Source organism: Entamoeba dispar, genomic scaffold (genome assembly GCF_000209125.1).
Source record: "Entamoeba dispar SAW760 scf_1105229463703 genomic scaffold, whole genome shotgun sequence".
NCBI lineage: Eukaryota > Evosea > Mastigamoebida > Endamoebidae > Entamoeba > Entamoeba dispar.
In genome coordinates this window covers 127,623-154,918 of record NW_001855825.1, presented here as the reverse complement: position 1 = coordinate 154,918, position 27,296 = coordinate 127,623, and the positions used below count along the sequence as shown (strand labels likewise).

Genomic DNA, 27,296 nt, shown 5'->3' with positions numbered 1-27,296 from the left:
TATTATTATCATTTTTATTTTTATTTATCATTTTATATTATATTATTCAATATTTTATGAATTTAATATTTATTATGAAATCATTTATTAATTATTTCATTTTATAATGATATATTAATTAAATTATTTTGTTATATCACATTGATTATTCAATATTTAATGATAGAATTTAATGATATAATATTAATATAATAGATATAAATAAAATGATGAATATTGAAACAATCATTTAAAATCAAAAATAAATAATAAGAAATAAGAATATAATATAAATAATAAAGAATAAAGAAAAGAAAGATAATAAAATAAATAAATAATAAATATAAATCAAATCAAATGATAATAATAAAAACAAATAATAAATAAATGATAAATAAATATTAATAATCAAAAATATAATAATAATAAAAATTAAAATTAAATCAAAATAATCAAAACAAGAAATGAAAATAAGAATCAAATGAAAATAAATAAAATAGAAAAATAAGAAATAAATAAATAATAAGAATAAATAAGAATAATAAGAAATATAAATAAACATAAATAATAATAATAATAAATTAAAATAAAATAAAATAAGAAATGAAAATACAATAATAATGATAAATAATAAAAATATGAAAGAATAAAGATAATAATAATATAAAATGATAATATTAAAGAAATTATTAAAATATAAAATAAAGATAAAAGAAAACAATAAAATATAAAATAAATTCATTTTAATATAAATCATTTAAATAATTAAATAATAAAATTATTTTATAATAATGAAATATTTCATAAATATAATAAAAATGAACAAATAAAAGAATAATAAATAATAAATTAAAATAATCAATATACTAAAAAGAAAAAGAATAAATAATATATATAAATAAAAATTATAAAAATAAAAAAGAATAAAATGATTTATATCAATAAAATAATGTTAAATATTTTGCATCAATAAATTAAACGCTTTTTTTATTTCATATTTCTAATTTTTATAATAAAATACACCCATTATTTCCTTATTCTTTTCATCTTTTATTATTTCTTTTTAAATTATTCTTTTTATCTTCTTTCTTTTTATAATCTCAACATTCTACTTTTATTCTTTTCATCTTCTTCTACTTCATAATTTCACTTTTTTTCTTTTATATCATTCTTTCTCTTCATTTTTCTCTTATTTGCTTTTTTTCGTTGCCATTATAATTTAATATTATTAAATAAGTCATTCTTGTCCATTAAGTTTTAATAACAATTATCTTGTGCTCTTGGTAAGAAATGAGTCTTGTTAAATTCTAGATAAGATATAAGTTATTACAATATTAAATTTGTGATTAATATCATATTTCTACTATTATATTTCTTTTGTATTGAATATTTTACAATATTATATAATTTAATTTTTTCTAAAATGGTTTCAAGTTATTCATTGTTTATTTATATAGTTGGGTAGTATATGTGAAATTAAATACATTGTATTGTATTAATCTATTTTGTTATGTGTTTTATTAAAAAATGAAATACTTTGAAAAGATGATATAAATTTAATTAAATAATAAGAGTCAATTAGTGTGTTAAAAACATTGATAAACAAGAACACGAATTGGTGTAAAGCCAAGTGTTGTTGTAAAAGACATATTTTTATCAATATCATCATAGTCTTTATTGAAATCATCCCATGTTTTTCCTTTTTTCTCATATAAATATGGTCTTAAATAGAATGCATTATTAACACGATAAAATGTTTCATCATCAAACACCATACGAATTGATCTTAATTTACAATAAACACCTTCTTTCTTTTGATAACATCCATAATTTTGATATCCATCTTTCATTATTGAATATACAAAAAAATCATTGTCATTAGTCCAATTCATATCACTACTTATTATTTTAATTGGAACAGTATGAAATGATCCAAAAATATCATTATTTTTTGTAATAACCATTCCTAATATATTCTTTCTTCCATATACAGTTGATTGAAATGTACGTTGGTTAATCCCATTGTATCACTGTCATAAATCATTTCAAACTTTTCACAATTTGTCCATGATTTTATTGAAAATAACGGTGTTTTATTGGAGTTCATTTTAACTATTTCTTTCATTTGTTTCTTTTTGTTCTCTTCTATCATTCCAATCTCTCGTTTTTCTTCTTTCACTGCATCAATTTCACTAGTAACATTCCCTAATTCTTCTTTTAACTCTTTTTCTCTTCTATTTAATATTTCCATCCGTTCTTTCATTTTCATTATTTGTTTGTTAATACTCTTAATCTTTATCATTATTTTTTCTTCTTCTCCCTCTTTAGATTCTTCCCTTATTCCTTCACTTTCTAGTGTCTTATTTTCTTCATCCATTTCTCTACCATGTCTCAAGTTCTCTCCTTTTTAAATCTTATTATTCTCTTTCACTTTTCTTTTCACTTTCTCTTTTGTTTTCTTTTTTTTATTATCATTTTTATCTAACTCATTAAATCACTTTAAATTAATGATATTATGAACTCTCACACCTTTACCTATCATCTCATATTATGTCTTAATAAAATATGTATTGTTTTTATCAATAAAAACTTATAGAAACCAATCTCCTCTTTATAAGACTATTATAACTTCATTAAATATTATAACTCATATCCTTAACATTGTACTTATATCTAACTATAATAAAACTAATTTCCAAACTGGTAATTTCAAGACTCTTTTTTTTGTTAGTTACTGATTTGCTGAACATTAACCTCTTTAATTTTAAATAACTTTTACCTTTAAACTACTAACTGTTATCTTCTTATTATAACAACAAAATTTAACAAATTTTTGGGATACAAAATAAAATTTTTAACTATAAAATTCAAAACTTATATTTAATATTTAAATCTTTTATCATTTTATTAATCTGTAAAAATGTTAAAGTAAAGAATTTAATTTCTTACTACAATAAATAATAATCAAACCTAAACAAGTAAAGCCACAAAGAAACATTTTAAAATAAAACACCTCATGAGTAAATTAAATAATAAATGATATCACAAACAAATCAATCAACTAAAACAACTACTTTCCACGAGCTAATAATCTTTCAGAAGCATCTCCATACCTTTCTCCTTTTTTATTTTTAAACGCATACTCAACACTGATTTGTTTACCGCCCATCATTTGCCCATTCATATTTGCAATAGCTTTGTCAGAAGCATCAAAATTATCATAACTTATAAATGCAAAATTTTTTCCTGTTTTTTCATTTTTTTCAATTTTAACTGAAGAAATAATATTACCAAAGTTTCTAAATGCATCACTCAATGTGGTTTCACTTACACTATCATCAATACCACTGACAAACAAATTTGCACCAATGTCTACAGATTTCTTTAGTTGAACGTTTCTACTAAATTTTACTTGTTTACCATATAACTTAATATTATCTCCAAATACTTTTACAGCATAATCTGCGTCATAGTCATGTTGAAATTCAACATAACCAATTCCTTTATGTTGGTTTGAAATTCGATCTCTTGGAATAGAAACATTAACAACAGGACCTGCTTGAATCATTAATTCATATAACAACTGTTCGTCAACTTTTTCGTCGAGATCACTACAATACACTATAGCTTCAAAATTTTTGATATTAGGCATTCCTCCATAAGAACCCATTTTTATTTCTTTTAAGATTATTCCTCCTTTTCAATAAAAAACTATAAGTAATTAAATTCTAAATTATTTAGTTACAATAATTGTTTTTTTTTATTTCTTTTCAAATTGAAATTTACTGAATTTACTTAATGATTTACTACAAGTCTTATCATCACCGATATCATCCAACAAATCGATTTCATTTTGTAATTCCTTATTTTGAACTAACTCTTCTTTCCCTAACTTCCTTTTTTCTATTCTATCCTCTTCTTCTTCTCTTAGTTTCTTTCTTTCATCATAACTTTTAATAACTTCCATCATCCCTTTAACAAATTCTCCCATTTCTTCTTCTCCAATATCTGCATCTTTTATACAATGATCAAGTTCTCTTGATTTTCCATCTAACACTTTACCAACAACATCTAATTTCTTTTCAATAGTATTCCATATCTGTTCATCATAACTCTTATTAGCGATTAAATATTCTATCTTAACAGAATCAGCTTGTTGTCCAATTCTGTGTAATCTATCTTCAGCTTGTAACATTTCACCAGGAACAAATGTCATCTCTGCAAATATACATAATGCAGCTTTTTGAAATTCTAATCCACAATTTGCTGCTAATATACTCAGTACAGCAACACGACAATTGTCATCATCTCTAAAAATATCAACAAATTCTTTCTTGTTTTCTGACTTTGTTTCTCCATCAATTCTAATAAATTGTACTTTTTTTCTTTGTAAGTTATATACAATTCCGTCAAGAACATCTCTGTGATGTGCAAATACTACAACTTTTTTTATTCCAGAATCTAATACATCATCAAGATATGCTTGTATCAGTGGTATCTTTGCTAACCCTGTTGATCTATGTAATTCAAATACTTGTTGTCTTTTTTGTTTTAGTCCTCGAGCATTATCTAAATCTTTTTTCATCTTTTCAAGACATTCTCTATACTCATTTTTATCTAATTCTCCAAGGTACACTTTTTCTCTTATTTTTGGTGGAAGTTCCTTTAAAACATCATTTTTTAGTCTTCTAATCATAACTGTAGTTAGCAAATATTTTAATTCTTTCTCATTTTTCATAGAAAGATAATTTTTATACCTAGTTCCTGTTTCTTCACAATACCGTTTACCAAATGATTCTTTTGTTCCAATATCTTTTATTAATACACTTAAAATATTATATAATTCCATTGGCCGAGATAATGCAGGTGTTCCTGATAAGAAGATAACTTGTTTTGCTTTCTTACAAACATCTAATGTTTCTTTACTTCGTTTACTTGAATCTGTTTTAATAAAATGACATTCGTCACAAATTACCATTGGAAATGAGTGAGAAAACATATTTCCTTGAGTATTTGCCATAGAGTTATATGAGATAACTACAAATCTAGTATTCGGTACTTCTATGTCTTTCGGTTTATATATAGCAATATCATTTGGATCAACATCAAGCCATCGTTGGATTTGATCACACCATTGATACACAAGACTATTAGGAGTAATAATTAGTATGTGTTCATTTTCTGGATATGCTGAAACAAGTGCCAATGCTTGCAGGGTTTTTCCTAGTCCCATTTCATCTCCAATCAAAAGTCTTCCTTTCTTTCTTAACCCGAATTGTACTCCAATTCTCTGATATTCAAACATTGTATTTCTCAATTTAATTGGAATACTTTCATATCTATTAAGATCTCCTTGATCTTCTTTTCCATCTAAAACAAGAAGATCTCTTACACACTTTGTAATTGGTTCACATGTTAGTAATGGTCTTTTACGACAAATATCCAATGCGTTTTGATAGTCTTTAAATGAAATTTTCATTTCTTTCTTTTCTTTTCCAAGAAGTTCAAAATTAATATGATTTTCTTTAAATTGTTCTTTAACATCCATAAATCTATTAGAAGAGAAATTTAAATGAATTTCATTATCTCCTTCTCCAGTGAATATAACATTTGTCATTCCAACTCTCCCTCCTCGTTCATGTAAATTTGATTTGGTTGGTAACGTTGAACTTGAACTTCTTTGATGAATTATAACAGATGAACTTGCTGAAACAGATGGAACTAATGTTGGAGTAGTTTGATGAGATAATGAAAAATTTTCTTCTTCTACACATTTCTGTTTACATTCAGCTTGTTGTTGTGGTTGATTAATTTTTTGAGACGATTGTGGCTTAATAACAATTGTTTTTTGTGAAGAAAACTGAGTTGTGTGATTCAAACCCTTATTTGGTATTGCTTTTATTGGTGTCATAACTGGAGGTGATTTAGGTGGTATAACGATGGTTGTATGAGAAAGTTGTTTTTGTAAAGTTTGAGTATTATGTCTTTGGTTTAGCTGAACTTGAGAAGCCTTTGGAATAGAAATGATCTTATGGCTTGAAGGTGTGTGTGTCAAAATAGGGTTCTTCTCCGTAGACTTTCTTTGATTAATAGTTATCGGAGTAGGAATCTTAGTTTGTTGTTTGTCATTATCAAATAGTGCCAAAGTAGCATCTATATTGAAATCGTCACCCTTTGTTGGAGTTTTAAAAGTTGGGTTTGTCTGAGAAGATATAACCTTACTTTCTACTGAGGAACGGTGAATTTTTTGACTTGTACCTCTTTGTGATGGGGGTGGAATTCTTATCATCCCACGTTGACTAGGGATATTGAGGAGTGGCTTCTTATCTGTCATAACTTCAAATAAGGTTTTTAGTATTTTGTTTTTCTTCTTTTTCTCATTTTTATTTTTAGTATAATTCCTCATTTTTTATCATCCAATCTTTTTAAAAGCAATTGAAAAGAGAGTGATTGAGTAACAGAACAAACCCAGCGACGCGGAAAAGACCATTGGAATAGTTACTGAAATTATATAAAATATACGATCTAGTTAAACCAGTGTAATAGTGAATTGTCTATTAACGATAATTAGGAAATAAAGGATTTGACACTTCTCTTATTACAAGCCTTATTCACTTTTTCATGCAACAACAATATATCAAACTACTTTCATAATTTGACAATATAGAATAATACAAGTTAATTTAAATAGTTAAAAAAACTAAATTTTTTATATTTTTTTTTATCTCTAATAGTAAGTAGTACAAAAAATGAAATAATTTTAATAAATAGAAATACCTTTTTATATAGAATCTGTACTATTTTAATTTAATGCCAACCATAAAAAGGGTTCTATTTGATAGAACCACTTGTTTAAGCGATGAAGTTATAATATGAAGCAAAATGAAAAAATTATAAATGAGTTTTTAATTTTATTTTCCCATAAAGTTATTCAAATAAGAAATTGACCAAGCACAATAAACAATATTTTATTATGTTAATAAAATTTAGTGTGTTAGTAATTTCTTAAATAAATATATTTTGTCTTTGATTAATTAATAACTTTTTTCTTGATGCATTGATATATTTTAAAATTTTAATTCTTACACTAATTCTAATTAAATACTCTTATTAGCTAGGTGATAATAACACTTAGTAACTACATAACAGATGAAGGCAATACAATAACTTTCAATAGTACTTTAAAAACTTAATCATAGCGTCTATAAAATTAATCTATAGAATCGTATAAAGATGGAAGCCTTATCTTAAACTTTATTTTTCTTTCTTCGTATTTCAATTTTAAGTTTATAACGGGATTATAATATTTTCCTTTTCTTCAAATCAAAAAACTGTTTTAATTAATATATTATAATAACTTTATAAATTTGACTCATAACGGTTAATTTATTTGAATAACTAAACAAATAATTTAAATAAAAAATCTATTTCATGAAGTTCATTCCATTTTTGAGGATTTCTATAAAATAATTTAAAAACAACGTACAATTATTTAATCATTATATTTATTAACACCCTCAATTATTTGCATTTAATTTTTTAGATAATACACGAACAACTCCATTTATGTTGTAATGAAAAGAAGATTAATTAATAGATATATCCACAATCAGATTTTCTTCATATCGAGAAGTAATTACTTCAATTTCTTCTATTCTATCACAGAGTTTTATATTAGAACGATAAAACAAAAAATAGAAACAAAAAAGGAAAGAGATTAATAAAACAAATAAAAAATATCTTTTTACATAAAGAAAAAATTATATAAAATAAAAATATTATTTTATAATAACAAAAATAATATAAAATAAATACTTTTAATAAAGAATCCAAAATTAAAGCTTCCAATACAATTGTATTGGTGCGTTCCTTTGTCAGTATTGCTTAATAGATCTTAATTGGTGCACCCATAGAACTCTTAATGTAAAGACATTTAATGTTTTGCCATCCTTTCTTAAGAAGTGAAACTAAGAATGAGATTGATCTTTCAATGTTAGCAACTAATTGGTCTTCAGTTAATTTAACATTTCCAACAGCAACACCCATGCACAAGACTTTCTTTAATTGGAATTTAACTTGGCATTGAAGTTCATTAATTTTAACTTTAAGATCTTCATTCTTTCCAAGAAGGGTTGGGAATTTACCAGCCTTGTTAAGTCCTGGACCAAGAATCTTTTGTAATTGTCTCAAAACAGAATCTGATGCAAGGAATGCATTGTATTTTCTGGCTAATTTCTTGACTAACTTTTTGTCTTTATTTAATGCCTTAAGAGCATCAACATCCATGAATGGGATATTTTCTTTTTGAGCAGCTTCACAGGCTTGGGCATCTCCAAGAACACAGACCTTAAAGTTAGCTTTAGTGATATTTGGTAATTTGACTGAACCAGCGAAACGTTTATCTTTATCTGGATCGTAATTCTTAAGGGCAATTTGAAGTTCTACAGTTTCAACAAATTTTCTGTCTTTCTTTTCTTTAAGAATAGTAGCAACACCTTGACGTAAAACAGCGCTTGAGACTTTGGACATCTTGACTATTTCAGATTCATCAGTTTCCCTTATTAAACCTAATTCTCATTATAGTTTTATTTTATTATAAATTTATTATAAATAAATAATATTATAAATATAAAATATTTTATTATAAATAATTAGTTTATTCAAACTTTAACACTTAAAAATTGAAAAATTAGAATTGGAACAAAGTATTTGCGTTTGATGAAGATTCAAAAGGATTATCAATTTCTGGTAATGTTTCGCTTTTAGACTCTTCGAAGTTCCCAAATGGGTTGTCGACTTCTTTTTCTTCTTTTGCATTTTCACTGCCTGAGAAGTTAAAAGGGTTATCCACTATTTGGTCTTGTTGGTTAAGTTGGTTAGATGAATCAGTAAAATCAAAAGGATTATCTACTACAACTGGGCTTTGACTGTTTTGTTTTTCTTCAATACATTTAAAAGGATTATCAACTTCTGGGAGATTTGGCACTTTATTTGGTTGTGTATTGTTCGACTCAAATGGATTATCTACAGATGGTTCATTTTCATTTGTAACAAATGAGTCATCAACTTCTTTGGTTGGTCCTTCTGCAGACTCTTCGAAATTAAAAAGGTTTTGATTTTCTTTTTTTGGTTCATCTAAATCAAATGAGAATAGATTATTTGTTGCTGGTTTATTGTTTGATTCAAACTTCATCGTAGGAATATCGACTTCTTTTAATTCATCATCACTAACTTCACCAAATGGATTATCGACATACTCTTCTTCCTTTTTATTATCAAAATTAAATGTGCTATCAATTTCCATTAATTCAGAACTTTGTCTTTTAATGTTTTTGTTTTGTTTGTTTTCTGGTGTTTCTTCTTGATGACTAACTCCACCCATTTCTGTTTTAGCCTCTTGTTTTGGTTCTTCATTAATCCCACCAAGAATGTCATACAAGTTGTTGTAATTTAATGGTTTCTTAACTTCTACACTAGATTCTTTTTCTTGTTTTTTATTATCTTCTTTTTGTGCTTGATTTGTTTCATTTGGTTGTTCGTTTGTTAAAACATTAGTTTTTGGGGTTGTTTCTTGTATGCCTTTCGTTTCTTCTAAAGAATTCTCTCCAAAGTCAAATGTTTGACTATTTGTAGAAGGTTGTTTTGGTTGGTCAAAATTAAATGTGTTTGTTCTTGATCTAATGACAGAAGCAGGTTGTGGTTTAGGAATACTTGAGTTAAAGTCAAATGTTTCTGGTGTTTGAGGTTTGCTTAAAGGGTTCTGGGTGATTTCTTTAGAAGAGTCATTATTAATAGAGTTATGTTGAGGACTGACTTTTGGAGGGATAACCTTAATTGGTAGTTGTTGTGATTGGGTTGATGCTTCATTGAAAGATGAGTTTTTGTCAAAAGTGAATGGCGATGTATTTGTTGGAGTAACCTTTGGATGATTGTTTGTAGTAAAATCAAATGTTGTTTGACCAAAGTCAAATACTTGTTCATGTTTGTTTGTTGATTGAGACACAACTGGTTGAGAAGAAGATTGATTGAAATCAAATGTTGTTTGGAATTGTTGAGATGGTTTTTGAGGAGGAGGAGGAGGATTAGTGAGTTGAATACAAGACTGAGGAGAAACTTGTTTTGAATCAACAAAATCAAAAACAGAGTTAGTAGTTATTGAAGATGGTTGTTGTTGTTGTTCTAGTTGAATTTGTGCTAAAATATCATATTTATTCTTTATAATAGGTTGTGGTTGAATAGAAGGGGATTGTGAAATTGGTTGAGTAGAAGAAGTAGAAGAAGTTTGAACAAAGTCAAAAGTAGGGACAGTTTCTGATACTGTAGAATGTGGTTGTACATTAGAATCCAATAAATTAAAAAAATTTGTTTGATGTGAATTAATACTTAATCTAGTTTTAATAGTTGATTTAGGTGGAGAGAGAGGTGATTTACTTTGTTTTGGAGAAGGGGGTTGAAAATGTGGAGAGGTAGGAGTTGTTTGTTGATGTGTGTTTTGTATATTTTCTGTTGTCCATTGTTTTTCGATGAAACAAGCTTTAATAAAGATTCTGATATTTTCAATATCATTTGGTTTAGGGAGTGGTAAAGAAGGATTTCGATTAATAAGCCATTTTTTCTTTGCTTCACTATTACCAGATTTTTTAATAGCATCAACTTCAGCCATTGAAAAAATAGCTAATGAGACAGATTTGACTCTATGACCAAATTCCATATGAATTCCTGAACAAGTTGGACAAACGAAAATATTGAAATTTGAAACAACAAAAGTTGCACCCTAAAAGAGATAAATATGAATATTATTTAATAAAAGAGAATATGTATATAAAATAGTAATAACAAACTCCTTTACCACAATCAAAACAAAATTTATTATCAGCTTTAACAGCTAAATTTTCCATAATTTGAGTAGTAATTTTATTCATTTTAATAAAGGATTTATTTCTTTTTAAAGATTCTTTTAATTTATTTTAGATAATAAAAATTATAAATAAAAAAAAAAAATCATTTCTCTTTATTAATTTTGAGTATTTTAATTTAATGGAATCTAAAAATATTATTAAAAATCTTTTAAACCAAAGTCAATTAAATTGATCTTTTTATCATTATAAAGTTTCATAAAGACTTTGTGATAATTCCAATGATGGAGAACGAATACATACTTCAATAGGAATTTGATTAGTTTTATCAATCATCAATCTTACCCGAATCATGACTATTTCACCTTTTACTATTCCAGCCAAATATAAAATATGTTTCCTAGCATCATCAGAAACAATATCACTTTTATCAATAACTCCTAATTCAAAATGGAATTTTAATTTTTCAATAGCTTCTTTAATTGTAGAAACATTTTGGAATTTAATAACTGTTTTCTTTTCATTTTGGATTGGAATTTTATTCCATTCTTCATTCCAATTTTTAACATAATATTCTTGAATAAAATCAGACATTTTAATTTGAATTGAATCTAATGGATATTCATCTTCTTGTATACTTTCAGTTAATTCTCCAGTAATAGTATTAATTTCTCTCATTGTATAATTCATTTGTAATGGAATATTTTCTGGTTCATTTTTATCTTTTTCAAGTATAATAACAGCCATATCTTCACATTGTGGTGGAAGAATATTAATTTTAATATTTTTAACCATTTTATAATGTTTAAGTTGTCCAATAATATTAATTTCAACATTTTCTAATTGATATTCATTAAGTGTATTTTTGATCATATATTTTAAACCAATATATTTTTCATATAATATTTTTGTTACAGAAACTTGATATTCAGTATCAATTCCACTAATTAATATTTCAGGATAACTTTTAATTGGTTTACCTAAATTACCAAAAATTTCTTCCATTTTCTTTTGATTTTCATTTTCAATTTGTTGATTCTTTTGTTCTTCTTCTTGATTTTGAATTTGTTCTTGAGTAACTTTACTAATTGAATTAAATGAAAATTCTGTTTCAAAATTTCCATTTTCAAGATATTGATTTAATGCTATTTCAATATTATCAAATGGAAATTCATCAATAATACATTTCTCTAATGTTATAGTAATTTCTGAATTTATAATATTAAGATAAAATAATGCACGACTTTTTACTTCATCATTTTCATCAGTAATACATTTTTTCATTAAATCTATTACATTATTCACATCTTCTTCATTTTTAATAAATTTATATAATGCTGAAACAGCTGTAGCACGTACACTAGGACCTTCTAATATAATTCTATTATAAATAGTTTTCATTAATTTAATACGATTATCACATTCTGGACCAATTTCTCCTATAATATTAATAACTCGTTGAATAATTTGTTCATATTGACAATCTTCAATAAAATCTCCTAAAATTAGTAACATTTGTTCTTTTAATTCATTTGATATACAATAAATATTATACATTACAGATATAACTGCATTAACAAATTTAATTCCTTTAATATTTAATAATCCTCCAAGGAAATTTAATAAAAATGAATGTTTATTTGTATATTTTGTAGCTGTTTGTTCAATAGTATCTAATACTTGTATTCTAAATGTATCTGGAAGTCCTTGAATAAATTTACCAATTTTCTTTAATAATTTTTCTATATTCTTTTCTGTAGCAATTCTTAAAGCAGCTGAAGTAGCTAAAGTAACAATAGCACGATTTTTTTCTTTTATTAATGATTCAATATCACTTCTCAAATTAATAATTACTTCTGGTGATTTTACAGCTAATTCATTAACAATTCTAATACCTGCAAATTTTGTACATGTTGAAGATGATTGTAATAATTTTTGAAGTTTTGGTATAAGTTTAATAAGTCCTTTAGTATGATTTACTTTAATTAATGCACGAAGTGATTCAACAATAATCATATCAGTTGCACCTGATGTAATATTAACAATAAAATTTATCATACTTTCATCTTTTGTTATATTTTGTTGATATAATTTTAATGCTATTCTTATTAATTCCATTTGGGCAAAACAAGATGTAATTGATGTAGCTTTAGTAGTAATAAATCTTAATAATGAATGTTGATCATTTTGTTTAATATAGAAAAATAACCTAGTAGCATGATATTGTACTAATGCATTAGGACTATCTACACATGAATTTATTTCTGGTAAATATTTTTGAACAATATCAATAGGTAATTTAAGACAACAAATTAATGAAGCTATTTGTACTGATAAATTACTATCAACTAATGTTTGTTTAAAAAATCTTTCAATACTTGGAGTTATTTGTGGAGTCATTAATCTACTTAAACAACGTAATGAACTACATCTAAATGAATCTATTTTATCACTAAGATCTTTTGATACACTATTAACAATTATAAATGAATTTGATGTCATAGGAATCATATCATTAAGAACAACATATAATAATCTTCTCATTGTTAAATCTTTTGACATAAATAATTTAGTTAATGCAAAGAAAATTTCTGTAGATTCTTCATCATTAAATATATCTCCTTTATTCATTGCAGCAACAATTCGTGTAAGAAATTTTTTACATTTTGGTACATTAATATGTGTTGCAGAACAACATTCTTTTTGTTGAAATAAAATTACTTTTTCAATATAAAGATCATTTTCCATAACAGAATAATCATCAATATCTCCACGTTTACTTTTTTCTTCCATATAATCTTATATTAATTTCTTTTTTTTTTTTTTTTTTTTAAGTTCTTTCTTTTTAATAAAATAGTTTTTATTCTACTAATTTAAACTATTTGATTAACAAAAAAATTAAATACCAAAAAATTTCTTATTTTTGTTATATATTTAATATATAGTTCCTTTAATAATTTCTCTAAAAACTTTTTTCCAATCAAATAATTGTTGAGATAAGAAAAAAATTATATCTGTTGATTCTCCATCAACTGTAAATATTGCTTTATTATTTCTTTCACTTTGCATTACTCCAATTAATTCCATTTTATTCATATCAAATACTTGATTTATTTTATAACCTTTATCCATTTTTGTAAGGAATATAAGATTATTATCAACTAAAATCATTGTAACCCAATATAATCCATGATACCTCAACAATACTTTCTCAAATTTTTTAATATCATCATTATATTGATTATTTATTTTCTTTAATGAAATTGAAAGGTAATTTAGATTAATTTTTTCAGTGATAGTTTTCATTGCTTCTTGTCCTATTTTCATTTTTTCTTTGCATTTTTCTATAAGTTGAATATATGGTGAATATTTATGAGTAAATATAAGTATATCAAAATAATCATGAAGCATTGTGATGTGTTGATATATAATAGCCATAACATCAAATACTTTCATTCCTTCTTTTTCATATGCATCAACTAATTCAGCTATTTTTAATGGATATTCAAATGTATTTCTATCTTGTGCATTAATAAAGATTGCATATGTTTTATATAGAGCATTATTTGATAATCCATCCAAGTATTTTTCTAAAAAGATATCAAATTTTGAACCAACAGGAATATTATCTTGAATTTGAGCAATTATTGTTTGAATTTTCTCAATAACATTAAAATATGTTTGTTTTTCTGTTGTACTGCATATTTCACTTAATGGATCAATTAATCCACTAACAAATTGATCAATAATATTAAGATATTTTTGTTCTGATTTAAAGATATGTATTTCTGTATTTTTCTTAATAATAGTGTTTAATTGATGAAAGTAGAATTCTTCTAAATCTTGCATTTCAATTCCACTAATTTGAATAATCTCCATCTTTGGTTTAGGTAATATTTCATTACAATGTTCTAATGATTCTGATACATTTAAATATATATCCAAATTTAATGTTTCAACATTGTCAATTTGTAAACTACTAATATCAAATTCTTTATTGTATTGTTGAACAAAGAAATTTTGTTTAGTTTTTAAAATAACAATTCGATTATTAATTAATTTACCTTCTTGACTTGTTTCATCAATGTGTTGTAATTTGTATTTATAAATATTAATTACTCGTCCTAAAAATTCATGTGCTTCATATTGTTCTTGAGAATTTGGATCATTAATTAAACTAATCCGATTATGATATGCTTTAATTCTTGTTATAATTGTAATACTAGGTTCTCTCACACGATCAACAACTTGGTTCTTCAAAACATCTTCAATAATTTCATCTACTTTAAATAGTATGAGTTCATCTAATATCCTTTCATTTGTACTAATATTTAATAATACATCCATTATTATAATAACTACTTTTTGTTCTAATGATTCTGGATATCTCTGAAGAATTTTTCTGATATATGACACTATTCCTACTCCTATGAACTCCTCAATATGATTATGATTTTCAGTCATTGATTGTATCAATAACATAATTGAAATGATTGTTTTTGTATCTTGTTCACTTAACAATGATATCACTAAAGGAAGAATTCCACTTTTAATTATATCTTCTTGTGATTCTTCAGCATATGATACATGAATAATGAATTTAATGAATTCTGTCTTCATTTCTAATGACCCACATGTGAAAATGGAATATCCATGTTTTAGTATGTCACTATCAATAACTTCTTTGGCAATTGCAATTCTAGAAGAATCATCACAACCTTTAAACAAGGAAACAAGTATTTCAATAAGTGTCATTTTCTCGTTAGAGTTAGAGGTAAATAATGCTAAGTTAATGTATTTCATACATTTAAATTGAATAAAACAATTTGAAGTTTCTTTTGTTGTTAGAATCCTTTTTAATAATTGTACACTAAGAGAGATGTGTTGTGTTGTAGTTAGTTGACATAATGGCTCAATAAGTTCTATCAATGAGTCATTAACAGGTAATTGATTTAATACTTCTAATGCAAGTTGGTGTGTTCCAATTAGTGTATGATCACTTAACAACATTCTAAATGACATTGCTAAATTAGCTTTTGGATTCATTAACAAATCACTGTATTCAATGGGTACAGTTTGAAGCATTTGGTAGATAAAGCTTAATACTAAATTGATGACAGAAGTACAATCACCAATAGGTTTAGTTTGGAGTGGGTAGAGGTACATTGCTGGATTTACTTTAAGTAATAATTGTACAAATGTTGGACGGGCTATTCCGTCATGTAAAAATTGATATCCTCTATTAATATCTGTTGGTGTTCCATGAATTAATTCATTGACTTTCTTAATAAGTCCAAGCTCTTTATCTGATAACGTTTCTAACACAAATTGATTTACATTAGGTACAACTTCAAATGATTCTAAATCCATTTTATTTTGTTAAGTGTTTTTATCAAAGTTCCATTTCAAGTTCATTTATTGTGTAAAACATTTCTATTTCCTTTAAAAATAACAAAAAATAAATATTTGTGTTATATATGTCTTTATCTATTCAATATTTGAGAGTCATATAAATGTTTTTCTTTTATTCTTTGATTCAAATAACTATTACTTATTTCTTTTTAATACCTTACTTTATTTGATAAAATAATTACAAACCATAATCATTGATTTTATAATGTACATTTTATGAATCAAAGTCAAGAACAAAGAACTTCAAAAGTAAATTATATATAATCAACATGTTTCTTTCAAATGATTTAATGTAGTTTTGATTCTAATATGGTTATTTTACTTTCTAACATAATTTATTTCTCATATTATTAACATTTATTATTAATATTGATATGATTAATGTTAAATATGTTTAATAATGATGAGTTATATTATTTTGTATATGAGAATTATTTTATTATAATGTTACTATCTTATATGTTTATTTAGTATAATTTAATTTTAAAATTAACTTTCAAGAAATAGACAAAATATAATATTAGTACTTGTTTTGTTTCTTGTTGTATTACCCTGGTAGTCATTCAAAGATTTCCATTTAAAACAGTAACATAACCTTTTTATTTTATGTATTAAGAGAGTCATAAATTTGATGTTCTCTATAATTCTACCAATAAGAGTTATTTAAATAAATCTTAAGGATTGTTTGAATATTTCAAAGGATTGTTCATTGGTTTATTTTTATTTAAATAACTCTGTTTTTGAGAAGTTTTTATTTGACACCTCTTTTAACCCTATTTTATAAACAAATATAACACAAATGATAGTGCTAAAATTATAAGACCTAAACTACTACTTAAAACAAATGAGTTTTAATTAATATGAGATATTAAAGAATTAAATTACAAATAGTTAGTTTTAGGTAATTTACTTTCATCAAATTTGATTTTAATTAATTGTAACGAACACAATTGAGTTAACGAATAAAAGTTAGTTGTTGATAAATCAAAATAGTTGTCTTCTTTATCAAAAACCTTGTTCATTGAGAGAGTCTTTAATGTAGTATTGAATCTAAGAGAACCAATGATACTTTTCTTTATTTTAACAGATTGAACTGAAGGTTCAAGAATAATATTTTCAAATTCTCCTTGAAGTTGAATAAATTCAGAACTTATTGATAATGTCTCAGTAAATTCTCCATTTCCAATAAAAGAACTAATGTGAGGAATAAAAACATTATTTCCATTGTTTAATATGCATGTTAGTTGAGATAAGTCTTTAACAAGATCAAATTTAATAATATTATCTGATTCAATATATTTTAATGAAGGAGGAAGATATGAATTAAAAGAAGAATTTGTCATAACCATTTTTGTCAAACAAATTAGTCGTTTAGGAAACTGGAATAAAGAAGAACAATCAGTGTCAATAGAAAGAATAGATTCAAGTTGTGGATTTCCAAGTCTTTGTTCAAAGTTCATTGTAGAAGCAAAAACATTGTTCATTTCTAAGTGTTTTAAATAAATAGAGAATACAACAAGATCAAAAGAAGAGTGAGACAGTTTTATAGAACGAATGCTTTTAGGACATTGAAGAGAACCAACGCAATCTTCAAGGTTAAGAGAAATTAAATTAGTGAATGTTTGGATAGGAGGTATTTCTGGATGAATTAAAGATAAGTGAACTAATGAAGTGTCATCAATTAAAAGTTTTGGGTGTTTCACAATAAAACGTTCAGAATTTTCTTGAAGAACATCCAATGTTAAATGAGTTGTATTATTTAATTTAAGTATAGAATCATTTATTATTTTATATTGAATGATATGAAGTTGTTTTAAATCAATTGGAGAATGAGAAAATAAGAATTGCCAACTATCTCTTATTATTAAATTAAATAACAAATCATAATCTTTTATTTTAAGACATTCTTTTGAGTATTTTAATTGCATATTAAAAGGGAGGTAGTTATGAATAAGTTGATCGATATTATTTGCTTTCTTTAAATTCCAATTGTTGGAAGAAAGAACCAAGTCTTCATTGTGATAGATTCTGTCAACAGTTAGTGAACATCTTTTTCCTAATGTTTTTCTTTGAGAAAGATATATTTTAACTTTAGGATTAACTAAAATTTCATTATCTAATTTATCTAATATAAGAATACCTTTATTTATTGATTCTATCAAACATTTTATTCTTTTAATGTTTAGACCTTCTACTGTTAAATAAGTTACTTGATGTATATTAACTGAAGGTATAATTTCATTGCTTGCATCACATCGTACTATTTTTAAGCATTGAAGCCATTGACATTTTTCTAATTGCTTAGCGATTTTACTAATAAAAATACCATCAACAACAAGTTTTCTTAATTCAAGAGGGAGTTGTTGTTGTTGAGAATAATTTAAGATTTCTAAATCACATTTTGGTGATTGATAAATAAAACAATAAAAAATTCTTTTAGAAACAAAGCGTATGGAGTCGGGTGCGTATTGAATAATTTTATAATAACAAAGAAGAGGAAGTTGTTTTGAATTCATAAGTTATGAACAGGAAATACTTTTCAGATTTTTATAATTTTTTTAGTTTTTATTCATTTGAAATTTTACATTAAATGAATAAAATGATCTTTCTTTTACTAATAATTCCATTATGTTCAAACGAAATAATCCTATTATTCTTACTATTTCACCTTCTCTTAATAGACTTTCATTAAGAAAAAAAACTTCAGTTTGATTTAGTTTCATCTAAAAAAAAATCAATATTCAACTCACTTTTTAGCAAACTCGTTCTCGTTACTCTTGGAGTTCTCGTTCTGCTACTTCACTTTACTCACCTACACAAAGCGTTAGTAAAGAGAGTGGAAGTATTAGTAATAAATTTATTTCAATTGGATTAAATGAAATTATATCAACTTCATTTAATACAATTGTAACAGAATCAAAACAACTATTTCAAGTACTAGATTCAGTTACAAATTCTCCTCAATTCATTTCAAAATACGCAGAAGTACTTCCTTTAAATTTACGTGAAATATTATTAAAACAAATGTCAATGGTATTAGTAGCACTTTCAAAACCTACTCCGTTACCTTTAATCTGTTCTTTTCTTATTGATGGAAAGTTATGTTTTCATACATACCCTATTGTTCTTTCTGCTTTATGTGTAGAATCTTTTTCTGACCTTCCAGCAAGAGTACTTCCAGAATCAATTAAACACGCAAGCATTATATTAAAAGAATTTTCATTATTGATAGAATTATTGGATAAAGACATTGAACAATTTATGACTGTTATGGGAAGTATTTTAACTTGTGAAAGAGTTGATTTAAGAACGTCTCATAAAAGAAGTAAGTTAGAAAATAGTTTAATGCTTGATCAATGGGTATTTAATACTATTGCTAAAGGTGATATTCAATTACAAGAAATGAGAAAATATTCTAAAGAATTATATTGTGTATCTAATAGTTTAGGAACAATTCATACAGGTTTAAATGAAAGTAAAGGAATTATTATACGACATGGAAATTTATTATTAAAACAAATAGATAAATTTAATGAAAAGTTAATGAACAAAGCAGTATTAATTCTTTATCCTACAGGATTACAAATGTATATAATACCATTACATGATTGTATTATTGAATCAATATGGATATCTATTGATAATTTGATTATTGGAAATATAACAGGAGAAGATGGAGAGTTATGGGTAAGTGGATGGTGTATATTATCGTTTCAAAATAAAGCCACAAATAAATCGTATTGTGTTTGTTCTAATAACTTATTAACAACACTATTATGGCATGACGATATGTTAAGATGTGTTAAAACAAATACAAATAATAATGAAATACCAGTTAATATACAATTAAGTGATTGTTTACCAACAACAATATTTGGAGTAACAAAAGAATTAATTTTTAGGGGATGTAATTCAGTAAAGAATTATTTCAAATTAAAAACAAAAGGGACATTAAAAAAAATAGTTCAAAATAATCCTAATATTGATTTAGCTACAGTACCAATAGATGAAATTACTGAATTTTTTATTAATTATTTTAAAAATATTAAACCTAAATTATTAAATAAAAATGATATTGAACTCTTTAATAGAATAGACTTTACTCAAAATGAATTTGAATTAACAGGTCTTAATGATTTTTTTGAGTCTAAAGATGAAGTATCAAGAAGTGTATTATTATCTTTTTTGTTTTTAATAACATGTTTTATTAATAATGGAAATGATGAAAATTTTACTGATGAAGATGGAATGAAAATCTTACAAATAGTTTGTGATTCATCTTTTAAAAAGAAATGTTTTGATTCTCAAAGAATAAAATTTATTTTTGATTGTATTGGTGATCTTATCTCTTATTATTCACTAAATAATACTCCAATGACATTAATTAAAATAAGTCTTATGAAAGAACCAATTAGAAAGTTATATCTTCTTCATACACAAAAAGTTATTATTTTACTTCAAAGAAGTATGTTTATGAAAAGTGGAGATAAATTAAGTACTATTACTTTACCTCATGACTATTTTACTTCGTGTTGTAGTGGTGATTATGTTTTAATATTAAATAAAAATAATTTAACAAGAATTAATGAAATGGAGATAAAAACAATAGAAGTAAAAGACAGTATTACTATCACCGGTTTTAAAGGAGTTTTATTAATTGTATTTAAAACAAAAATAGAATTTATTGATATTGCTTCACTTAATATTATCTCCACTGTAAATATATGTGGAGTAGATACTGTTAAAACAACAAAAACAAAGTCTGGGTTTATTGTTATTATTAATAACAAACAAATTTGTTTCTATGATACAAAAGGATCTTTGTTAAAAGAAAAGATTGTCGAATATATGAATAAAGAAATAACATTTATTGTTGCTAAAGACGAACTTATTTTTATTGGATTTAATGATGGTAGTATTTCTGTTCTTAACGAAACTAATGGAAATGAACTTGAAATTATTGTTTCTTTTGAAGGAACAATTAAAGATATTGTTGTTGGAATACAACATGTTTATGCCCTAACATCAAATAATACTATTCTTGTTATTGATAAATTTAATTACCAGATATTATCTATTTTTACTCCTCTTTCAATGGCAACATCATTACTGGTTTATGAAGATCAAACACTACTTGTTGGAACAACTAATTCTATTCTTCAATATCATTTAAATTCACCATCTCCATGTACGTCAATTAAATTAACACCTTTCTTTGTTGATATCCCAGAAAGTATGTCAACACTGAACCATTCATTAATACCTAACACTTTTCATGTTCAAGCAAATTGTTTGATATGTCATAAGCCATTAACTCCTCGAGATCTCATTTGTCGCTGTTTGTTTTTTTTTAATCTCAAGAATTCTATTACTAACGTTTTAGATTGTCAAATAACTATTCATGGCAGTTGTTTATCTTCCTTATCAAAAGATTGTAAAAAGCGATAAACATTTTCTTTTTTTTCATACTATTTCTTATTAATAAAAGAATTATTATTAAAACTATTTTTATTTTTAGATTATAAAACTTTTTTTGAAATTTTCAGGTTTCACTACTAAAAACTAACTCAAAATAACTAAATGGAACACGCAGAAAGTTGTTCTCCTCCGCTCCGGTCTAGTAGTCATCATTCTCATGGATCATCACGGAATTCTTCTTCAATTAAAGAGTCATCATCTTTTCCTACACGTAGATTAACACTAGACACCTCTCAAATTAACACATTATCATCATCAGAATATTCTCCAAGGCAATCACTATTACAAATACTTAACGAAAAAGGAATCGTTTCTGTACCTCAAATTGAAACAACAGTACCTATTGTAAGGAAATACATTCAACAAACAACAGAAAAATTATTATCTGAAATGGAATTATTTATTAAATTAGCTAACCAAATTATTGCTCTTTATGCAACACTTCAAAAAGATGAAAACACATTAAAGACAGCGAGTGAAGAAACACTTAGGAGTATTAATAAAATTTCAGTTCAAGGGTTGAGCGTTGATTCTTATTATAACCAAACAGAATTTAAAAATGTTTTAGATAATATCACAGGATTACATGAAATTATTAATTGTTGTTATCAATTAATACAAAATAATATAAATAATTTATTTTGCCCTATTGTTGTTTATTTAAATACAAATGGAGTAGACAAATTAGTAAAATTTATTCAAGAAGTATTAAGTATTGAATCATTAATTAAAAAAATGAATAAAAATTCATTGATTTGCAAAAAAATATATGAAGAGAATGAAAATAATTCATTAGAAGATGTGTTTATTAAAATTATATCAATCATAAATGTTTATATCCCTTTATTTGAATCTGACCGTCAAGATATTCAAAGAAAAGTTGAAGTACAAGAAATTTTGATTCAATTTAAAGGAACTAATTCATCTCAAAGTATTACAAATGGTTCTATAAGTTTAAGTGATTTATTATGGGCTAAATCTAATTTAAAAACTTCAATAATATTTAGCTCACAACTATTACGTAGTATTGATTATTTAGAATCATTTTTAATTCACCATGATATTCTTAATATATTTAAAGCTGCTTGTCAATACAATCCTTCAGTAGAAATTTGGAATCCTTTATTTGAACAATTAACTGAAGATTCTATTCTTCATGCTGGAATAGCCTTTCTAAAATTACAAACAAATGATAGTATTTGTAGGTATCAAAAATGTTATTTATTTTATACAATTATTGGATTGTTTGTGTTATTTGCTTACACAGGAAATATTTTAATTCCTTGTGACTTTATTAATTCTAAAAGATTAGTAAATGCTGACATAGAAATTCTTCTACCACAAGATAATGCATTTGCAGCAGATCTTCATATTATAACAAAAGATTCAAATTATCGTAAAGAATTTTATTTTGCTATTCAACATGACAGTGAAGTTATTGAATGGAGTTCTTTATTAAAAGAAACACTTTCATTACTTGATACAACTACTTTATGTAATTTTGAATTTAGTAATTGTATTGCAACTAAATTAACAAACAGAAAGTTAGTTATAAAGAAAAATAAATATATAGGATCTTCAGTTGAAGAATTATTTCAATTACAACAATTAAATTCATGTATTGATATTGTTCCAGATGTATTAAATAAATGTATTAATGAAATTATTAATAAAGGATTAACTGAAGATGGGTTATTTAGAAAACCACCAGACCAATACCAATTAGAAGAATTAATGAAAAAATTAAATGACAATGATTTTAGAAGTAAAATAAAATTAAAAGAATATCCTACAGGAACAATTTGTGGATTATTAAAAAGTATATTAATGGAAATGAATCCAAGATTTATTAATGGAGAATCATATAAATTATTTATTGAAATATCTAGAAAGAAAGACCGTGAAGAAATGAGAAAACAAATTATATTATTTATTGATTCTTTAAATATTGAACATAGAAATACTCTTGGGAGATATTTATTTTTGATGAATGTTATTGCTATTAATCAAAGATTAAATAGAATGAGTGAATCTAATTTGTCTACAGCTATATGTCAATGTTTTTTACCACAAAAAGATAATGTTGATTTTGCATCTGTAGAAAATGATTCATTTGAATGTTTAATTAAAAATTATGACTTGTTTCTTTCAAAAAAAATTGATAGTCCAATTCAAATTGGTTCATTGACTGGTATTATTAAAAAACAAATAACTATGGAAGGTGTTGGTTCTTTATTATTTATACCACAAATTAATGAAATGTGGTCAATAGATAAAATTGGAAATGTTATACAAATTAATACAAATACATTACAATCAAATATTAGTAAAATTAACATATCACTTCCTGATATTAAACATATAGGAACATATAAAAATTATATTTATCTTGGAACAACTTCTGTTATTCATATGATAGATATTGAAACTAAACAAATTGTCAAAAGTTTAGAAACTAAAAGATGTAGTTTTATTACTATTTCAAATGAAACATTATTTATTGGAGAACAAAATGGTATTATAGAAGTTTATGACCCTCTTAAATTAGATAAAATTAATGAAATAACAATAAAAATAGATAATAATTCTTTAATAACACCTATCACATTAATCGCATTATCTCATGGTAATATTTATGCTTCATTTCAAGGTAAAAATGAAATTTATGTTATTTCTTATTTAACAGGAAAATTATTAAAAACATTTTCTACATTCCATTATAATTCAATTGTTTGTCTTACTATTTGTGAAGAAAATCAAACTTTATGGACTGGTGATTATAATGGAATGGTTTGTGTATTAGATTTAGATACTGGAATATTATTACAAAAATATGAATATCCTTTAACTTATGGAAGTGTTACATCAATTATGAAAATTCCAAAATATATAATTATTTCATTTATTTCAAGTCAAATATTAGTTTTTAATAATGAAAATAATACATTAGTTACTTCTTTTTCAACAAAGTACTTAATTACTTCAAAAACTGCTTATATAGTTCAAAGAAATTATAATGGAAAATTATTGTGGAATATTTGGATGGAAAAAGATGACAATGGAGATATTGCAATAATAGATATGACTTATCCTATAGAAAATATTCCTACAGACCAACGATTAATATCTTCTTTTTCTTATCTTGAGAACGAATATATTGAAAAAACACCTTTAGGTCATTGTTTTCTTTCAATAAATTGCGACTCTAAATGCTCTGTTTGTAGTAGCACAATTAAAAATACTGAAGAAGCATTTAAATGTTCTAATTGTAACAAATATATTCACCAACGTTGTTTAGAGAAATTCTCTAACACTTATTGTTCAATTCATTCACAACTTCAACCAGAAATTATCAACAGGTCTAAATAACATTTATCTTTTGTTTATTTTTCTAAAATTTTTTGTTATTTAATAAATAAATTTTATTCGAATGAAAAAATTGATTTATTGTGTTTAATTCATTTACTTTTATTTAATTTTGTGCTCATAGTTAAATAAACTTATTTATTAAAATTTTAAGTTCATTGCTCTGTTTCAATTATTTTAACATTAATAAATTAATAAAAGGTATGACATTCAATTATTAAAAATAACTCCTGTTTATAAACATAAAATGTTTAAAACTTTGGTTGTTAATTTTAATCTCTTTGTTTCTAAAACTTTTCTAATTATTTAAACCATTTAAGTACATGTTTGTTAATTTTTTGACTTGATAAAATCTTCTTTATCAAGGTTGTAATGACATTGCAAATTAATGAGTTAACTCTTTTTTTATATTAATTTATGAAAATTAATAGCCATTATTTTCATTCTTGTCATATTCTTATTATAAATTTTATTTTTGATTATTATTATTTTTTACATGAATTATTTGTATTTATAAAAAATTCCTTGCAATGAACCAAAAAAAAAACACCTAGCTTATGGTATAACTACTTACGTAAAGTGTCTGTTATATAAGCGGTCTACGTGCTAATAAGGTTGTTAATATTTAAATGCTTATGGATTAGATTTTACAACCTTTCCTTTTCTTATTTATAAAGTATATTCTTTATTAGTTAAAAAATAATATATTAATTAATAGAAAAAAATATTATAATAAGAGATATAAAGAAATGTATAATAATAAATTAATATTATTTATAAGAAAAAGATTATTTCATAATAAATGAATAATACCAAAGTGTTTTTAATGTTAAACCCTGCTGAAAAGAATATTCTTTTTCAATAGAACTCTCAAATTTACTTATAATGCTTCTTATATTCCTTTGTTTCATTCTTTCATATGCTTTAAAATGCTCTCAAATGAAAAAGAATATGGTTTATTCTGTTGAGGATGCATTTGAATGTATTAACTCAGCGAAAACAAATCCATTATTTAATACAAAAGTTGTAGAAGAAATAAAGAAAGAATTAGAAGGTTATGTCTATAAGGACATTCTTAAAAACCCACCACAACCATCTTTTGATAGTCAATATCATAAATCACTTGACCTTGATCAAGAATTAGCTTCTATTGATGTTAATTCAACAGAAGGATATAATTTCTTTAGAAGTTTAACATCAGTAGTATATAATGCACATGACCTTCACTTTTCATTAACTGCACAATCAGATTATGACGGTAATAATTTCTTAGTTGATTCATTTTATTTCATTCTTCCATTTGACATTGTTATTTTAAATGATAAGAGTGTCAAATTTGTATTAAAATCTACTAGTTATAATGTTACTATTCCTGATGTTGTTAAGAATAATCAAGATATTCCTGTAAGTAAAATTAATGGAAAGAGTGTTCTCGAATATATTAGAGCCTTTGGCGAGGAACATGGAAGAATGAAATCTCCACATGGTAACTTTGTTAGAGCCCTCAATAGTATTACGTTTAGTTCATTAAATTCAATGGCATTATCACAAGAAGAATTAAGTACTGTATTATCTATTGAGTGGAGTAATGGAGAAAAATGTGATGTATCATATCAAATGTTGTACATTCCTTTCTATTCATTAACTAAAAAAGCACAATCAATTGTTAATAGAAAATTAAATGGAAATGATTATAGTCCTCTTACACTTGAAGATATTGAAGAAAGACATATTAAAAGAGAAGAAAGAACACCTTATGATCTTCAATCAGAAGATGGGATGTACTCATGTAAAGTAGATCATGAACAAAAGATGAACATTTTTGTTTTGAAATCATTTTCTTTTAGTGATGAAGATCGTGAAAACTCTACAAAAACACTTGCAAAATGTATTCATTTGTTTGATGAGAATGAGTTCCCAATCAGTGTAATTTTAGTAAAAAATGGAGGAGGGTATGTTGATTTGGGAATGGATCTTGCAAAAATTCTTTCACCAACTATAAGTTCTACTATTATTAGTAGTTTCCGAATTAGTGAACCATCTAAACAAGTTTATGAAGCTGAGTACTATGAATATATGAATGACACAACTACTTGTAAACCAAGATATGACCCTGTAACAAATGAATATAAAGGTGATTGGTACTCTCACCCAGATACCGTTTATTATGGTGATGTAAAACATGTAAAGACTCAAGCCTCATAT

The 27,296-nt window shown here is 24.7% G+C and overlaps 12 protein-coding genes across 12 annotated transcripts in view, besides 43 other annotated features; 3 read left to right on the top strand and 9 right to left on the bottom strand.

Annotated features, from left to right (window-relative positions):
* EDI_129330 (uncharacterized protein) overlaps positions 1–541 on the bottom strand; it is a gene marked incomplete at both ends in the record, with an annotated part of 2,643 nt that extends 2,102 nt beyond the window's left edge. The window contains one exon of the mRNA XM_001741342.1: positions 439–541. Coding sequence (XP_001741394.1) covers positions 439–541 — 103 coding nt within the window. The remainder of the gene's footprint in view (positions 1–438) is intronic.
* Positions 26–194: a microsatellite.
* Positions 231–422: a microsatellite.
* Positions 442–618: a microsatellite.
* Positions 619–622: 4 nt separating this feature from the next.
* Positions 623–716: a microsatellite.
* Positions 717–737: 21 nt separating this feature from the next.
* Positions 738–907: a microsatellite.
* A 54-nt stretch (positions 908–961) lies between these two features.
* Positions 962–999: a sequence feature (AT_rich).
* Positions 1,000–1,005: 6 nt separating this feature from the next.
* Positions 1,006–1,183: a microsatellite.
* A 7-nt stretch (positions 1,184–1,190) lies between these two features.
* Positions 1,191–1,215: a sequence feature (AT_rich).
* A 149-nt stretch (positions 1,216–1,364) lies between these two features.
* Positions 1,365–1,397: a sequence feature (AT_rich).
* Positions 1,398–1,527: 130 nt separating this feature from the next.
* Positions 1,528–1,550: a sequence feature (AT_rich).
* A 15-nt stretch (positions 1,551–1,565) lies between these two features.
* On the bottom strand, positions 1,566–2,356 carry EDI_129320 (uncharacterized protein; the record flags this gene model as incomplete). Its single annotated transcript, XM_001741341.1, has 2 exons — positions 1,566–1,875; positions 2,031–2,356. The coding sequence occupies 2 exons, from the start codon at positions 2,354–2,356 to the stop codon at positions 1,566–1,568; spliced, it is 636 nt and encodes a 211-aa protein (XP_001741393.1).
* Positions 2,272–2,446: a microsatellite.
* Positions 2,447–2,821: 375 nt separating this feature from the next.
* Positions 2,822–2,891: a sequence feature (AT_rich).
* Positions 2,892–3,049: 158 nt separating this feature from the next.
* Positions 3,050–3,649, bottom strand: EDI_129310 (splicing factor 3B subunit, putative; the record flags this gene model as incomplete). The annotated part of the gene is made up of 1 exon (XM_001741340.1): positions 3,050–3,649. One exon carries the CDS (start codon positions 3,647–3,649, stop codon positions 3,050–3,052), a length of 600 nt encoding a protein of 199 aa, XP_001741392.1.
* Positions 3,650–3,681: 32 nt separating this feature from the next.
* Positions 3,682–3,745: a sequence feature (AT_rich).
* On the bottom strand, positions 3,740–6,385 carry EDI_129300 (uncharacterized protein; the record flags this gene model as incomplete). The annotated part of the gene is made up of 1 exon (XM_001741339.1): positions 3,740–6,385. One exon carries the CDS (start codon positions 6,383–6,385, stop codon positions 3,740–3,742), a length of 2,646 nt encoding a protein of 881 aa, XP_001741391.1.
* Positions 6,337–6,389: a microsatellite.
* A 268-nt stretch (positions 6,390–6,657) lies between these two features.
* Positions 6,658–6,704: a sequence feature (AT_rich).
* A 335-nt stretch (positions 6,705–7,039) lies between these two features.
* Positions 7,040–7,060: a sequence feature (AT_rich).
* Positions 7,061–7,313: 253 nt separating this feature from the next.
* Positions 7,314–7,348: a sequence feature (AT_rich).
* Positions 7,349–7,360: 12 nt separating this feature from the next.
* Positions 7,361–7,403: a sequence feature (AT_rich).
* A 153-nt stretch (positions 7,404–7,556) lies between these two features.
* Positions 7,557–7,631: a repeat region.
* Positions 7,632–7,661: 30 nt separating this feature from the next.
* Positions 7,662–7,791: a microsatellite.
* A 72-nt stretch (positions 7,792–7,863) lies between these two features.
* EDI_129290 (60S ribosomal protein L10A-2, putative) lies at positions 7,864–8,508 on the bottom strand (the record flags this gene model as incomplete). The annotated part of the gene is made up of 1 exon (XM_001741338.1): positions 7,864–8,508. The coding sequence occupies one exon, from the start codon at positions 8,506–8,508 to the stop codon at positions 7,864–7,866; it is 645 nt and encodes a 214-aa protein (XP_001741390.1).
* Positions 8,509–8,562: 54 nt separating this feature from the next.
* Positions 8,563–8,633: a sequence feature (AT_rich).
* A 35-nt stretch (positions 8,634–8,668) lies between these two features.
* EDI_129280 (uncharacterized protein) lies at positions 8,669–10,901 on the bottom strand (the record flags this gene model as incomplete). Its single annotated transcript, XM_001741337.1, has 2 exons — positions 8,669–10,753; positions 10,821–10,901. 2 exons carry the CDS (start codon positions 10,899–10,901, stop codon positions 8,669–8,671), a joined length of 2,166 nt encoding a protein of 721 aa, XP_001741389.1.
* Positions 10,889–11,051: a sequence feature (AT_rich).
* Positions 11,052–11,081: 30 nt separating this feature from the next.
* On the bottom strand, positions 11,082–13,628 carry EDI_129270 (coatomer subunit gamma, putative; the record flags this gene model as incomplete). Its single annotated transcript, XM_001741336.1, has 1 exon — positions 11,082–13,628. The coding sequence occupies one exon, from the start codon at positions 13,626–13,628 to the stop codon at positions 11,082–11,084; it is 2,547 nt and encodes an 848-aa protein (XP_001741388.1).
* Positions 11,604–11,626: a sequence feature (AT_rich).
* Positions 11,840–11,909: a microsatellite.
* Positions 12,150–12,171: a sequence feature (AT_rich).
* Positions 13,629–13,643: 15 nt separating the features above from the next.
* Positions 13,644–13,667: a microsatellite.
* A 10-nt stretch (positions 13,668–13,677) lies between these two features.
* Positions 13,678–13,779: a sequence feature (AT_rich).
* Positions 13,770–16,205, bottom strand: EDI_129260 (uncharacterized protein; the record flags this gene model as incomplete). The annotated part of the gene is made up of 1 exon (XM_001741335.1): positions 13,770–16,205. One exon carries the CDS (start codon positions 16,203–16,205, stop codon positions 13,770–13,772), a length of 2,436 nt encoding a protein of 811 aa, XP_001741387.1.
* Positions 16,206–16,591: 386 nt separating this feature from the next.
* Positions 16,592–16,740: a sequence feature (AT_rich).
* A 388-nt stretch (positions 16,741–17,128) lies between these two features.
* On the bottom strand, positions 17,129–18,763 carry EDI_129250 (uncharacterized protein; the record flags this gene model as incomplete). The annotated part of the gene is made up of 1 exon (XM_001741334.1): positions 17,129–18,763. One exon carries the CDS (start codon positions 18,761–18,763, stop codon positions 17,129–17,131), a length of 1,635 nt encoding a protein of 544 aa, XP_001741386.1.
* Positions 18,001–18,042: a sequence feature (AT_rich).
* Positions 18,106–18,147: a sequence feature (AT_rich).
* Positions 18,764–18,790: 27 nt separating the features above from the next.
* Positions 18,791–18,848: a sequence feature (AT_rich).
* Positions 18,849–18,875: 27 nt separating this feature from the next.
* On the top strand, positions 18,876–21,695 carry EDI_129240 (uncharacterized protein; the record flags this gene model as incomplete). The annotated part of the gene is made up of 3 exons (XM_001741333.1): positions 18,876–18,953; positions 19,005–21,585; positions 21,631–21,695. 3 exons carry the CDS (start codon positions 18,876–18,878, stop codon positions 21,693–21,695), a joined length of 2,724 nt encoding a protein of 907 aa, XP_001741385.1.
* Positions 20,266–20,318: a sequence feature (AT_rich).
* Positions 20,797–20,823: a sequence feature (AT_rich).
* A 27-nt stretch (positions 21,696–21,722) lies between the features above and the next one.
* Positions 21,723–21,790: a sequence feature (AT_rich).
* Positions 21,791–21,827: 37 nt separating this feature from the next.
* EDI_129230 (uncharacterized protein) lies at positions 21,828–25,094 on the top strand (the record flags this gene model as incomplete). The annotated part of the gene is made up of 1 exon (XM_001741332.1): positions 21,828–25,094. The coding sequence occupies one exon, from the start codon at positions 21,828–21,830 to the stop codon at positions 25,092–25,094; it is 3,267 nt and encodes a 1,088-aa protein (XP_001741384.1).
* Positions 22,336–22,368: a sequence feature (AT_rich).
* Positions 23,365–23,399: a sequence feature (AT_rich).
* Positions 24,265–24,321: a sequence feature (AT_rich).
* Positions 25,095–25,107: 13 nt separating the features above from the next.
* Positions 25,108–25,152: a sequence feature (AT_rich).
* Positions 25,153–25,215: 63 nt separating this feature from the next.
* Positions 25,216–25,244: a sequence feature (AT_rich).
* A 17-nt stretch (positions 25,245–25,261) lies between these two features.
* Positions 25,262–25,291: a sequence feature (AT_rich).
* A 200-nt stretch (positions 25,292–25,491) lies between these two features.
* Positions 25,492–25,521: a sequence feature (AT_rich).
* Positions 25,522–25,525: 4 nt separating this feature from the next.
* Positions 25,526–25,607: a microsatellite.
* A 149-nt stretch (positions 25,608–25,756) lies between these two features.
* Positions 25,757–25,903: a sequence feature (AT_rich).
* Positions 25,904–25,976: 73 nt separating this feature from the next.
* The window catches only part of EDI_129220 (uncharacterized protein), a gene marked incomplete at both ends in the record, with an annotated part of 2,106 nt that continues 786 nt past the window's right edge, over positions 25,977–27,296 (top strand). Inside the window, one exon of the mRNA XM_001733498.1 lies at positions 25,977–27,296. This exon is cut by the window's right edge and continues 786 nt beyond it. Coding sequence (XP_001733550.1) covers positions 25,977–27,296 — 1,320 coding nt within the window.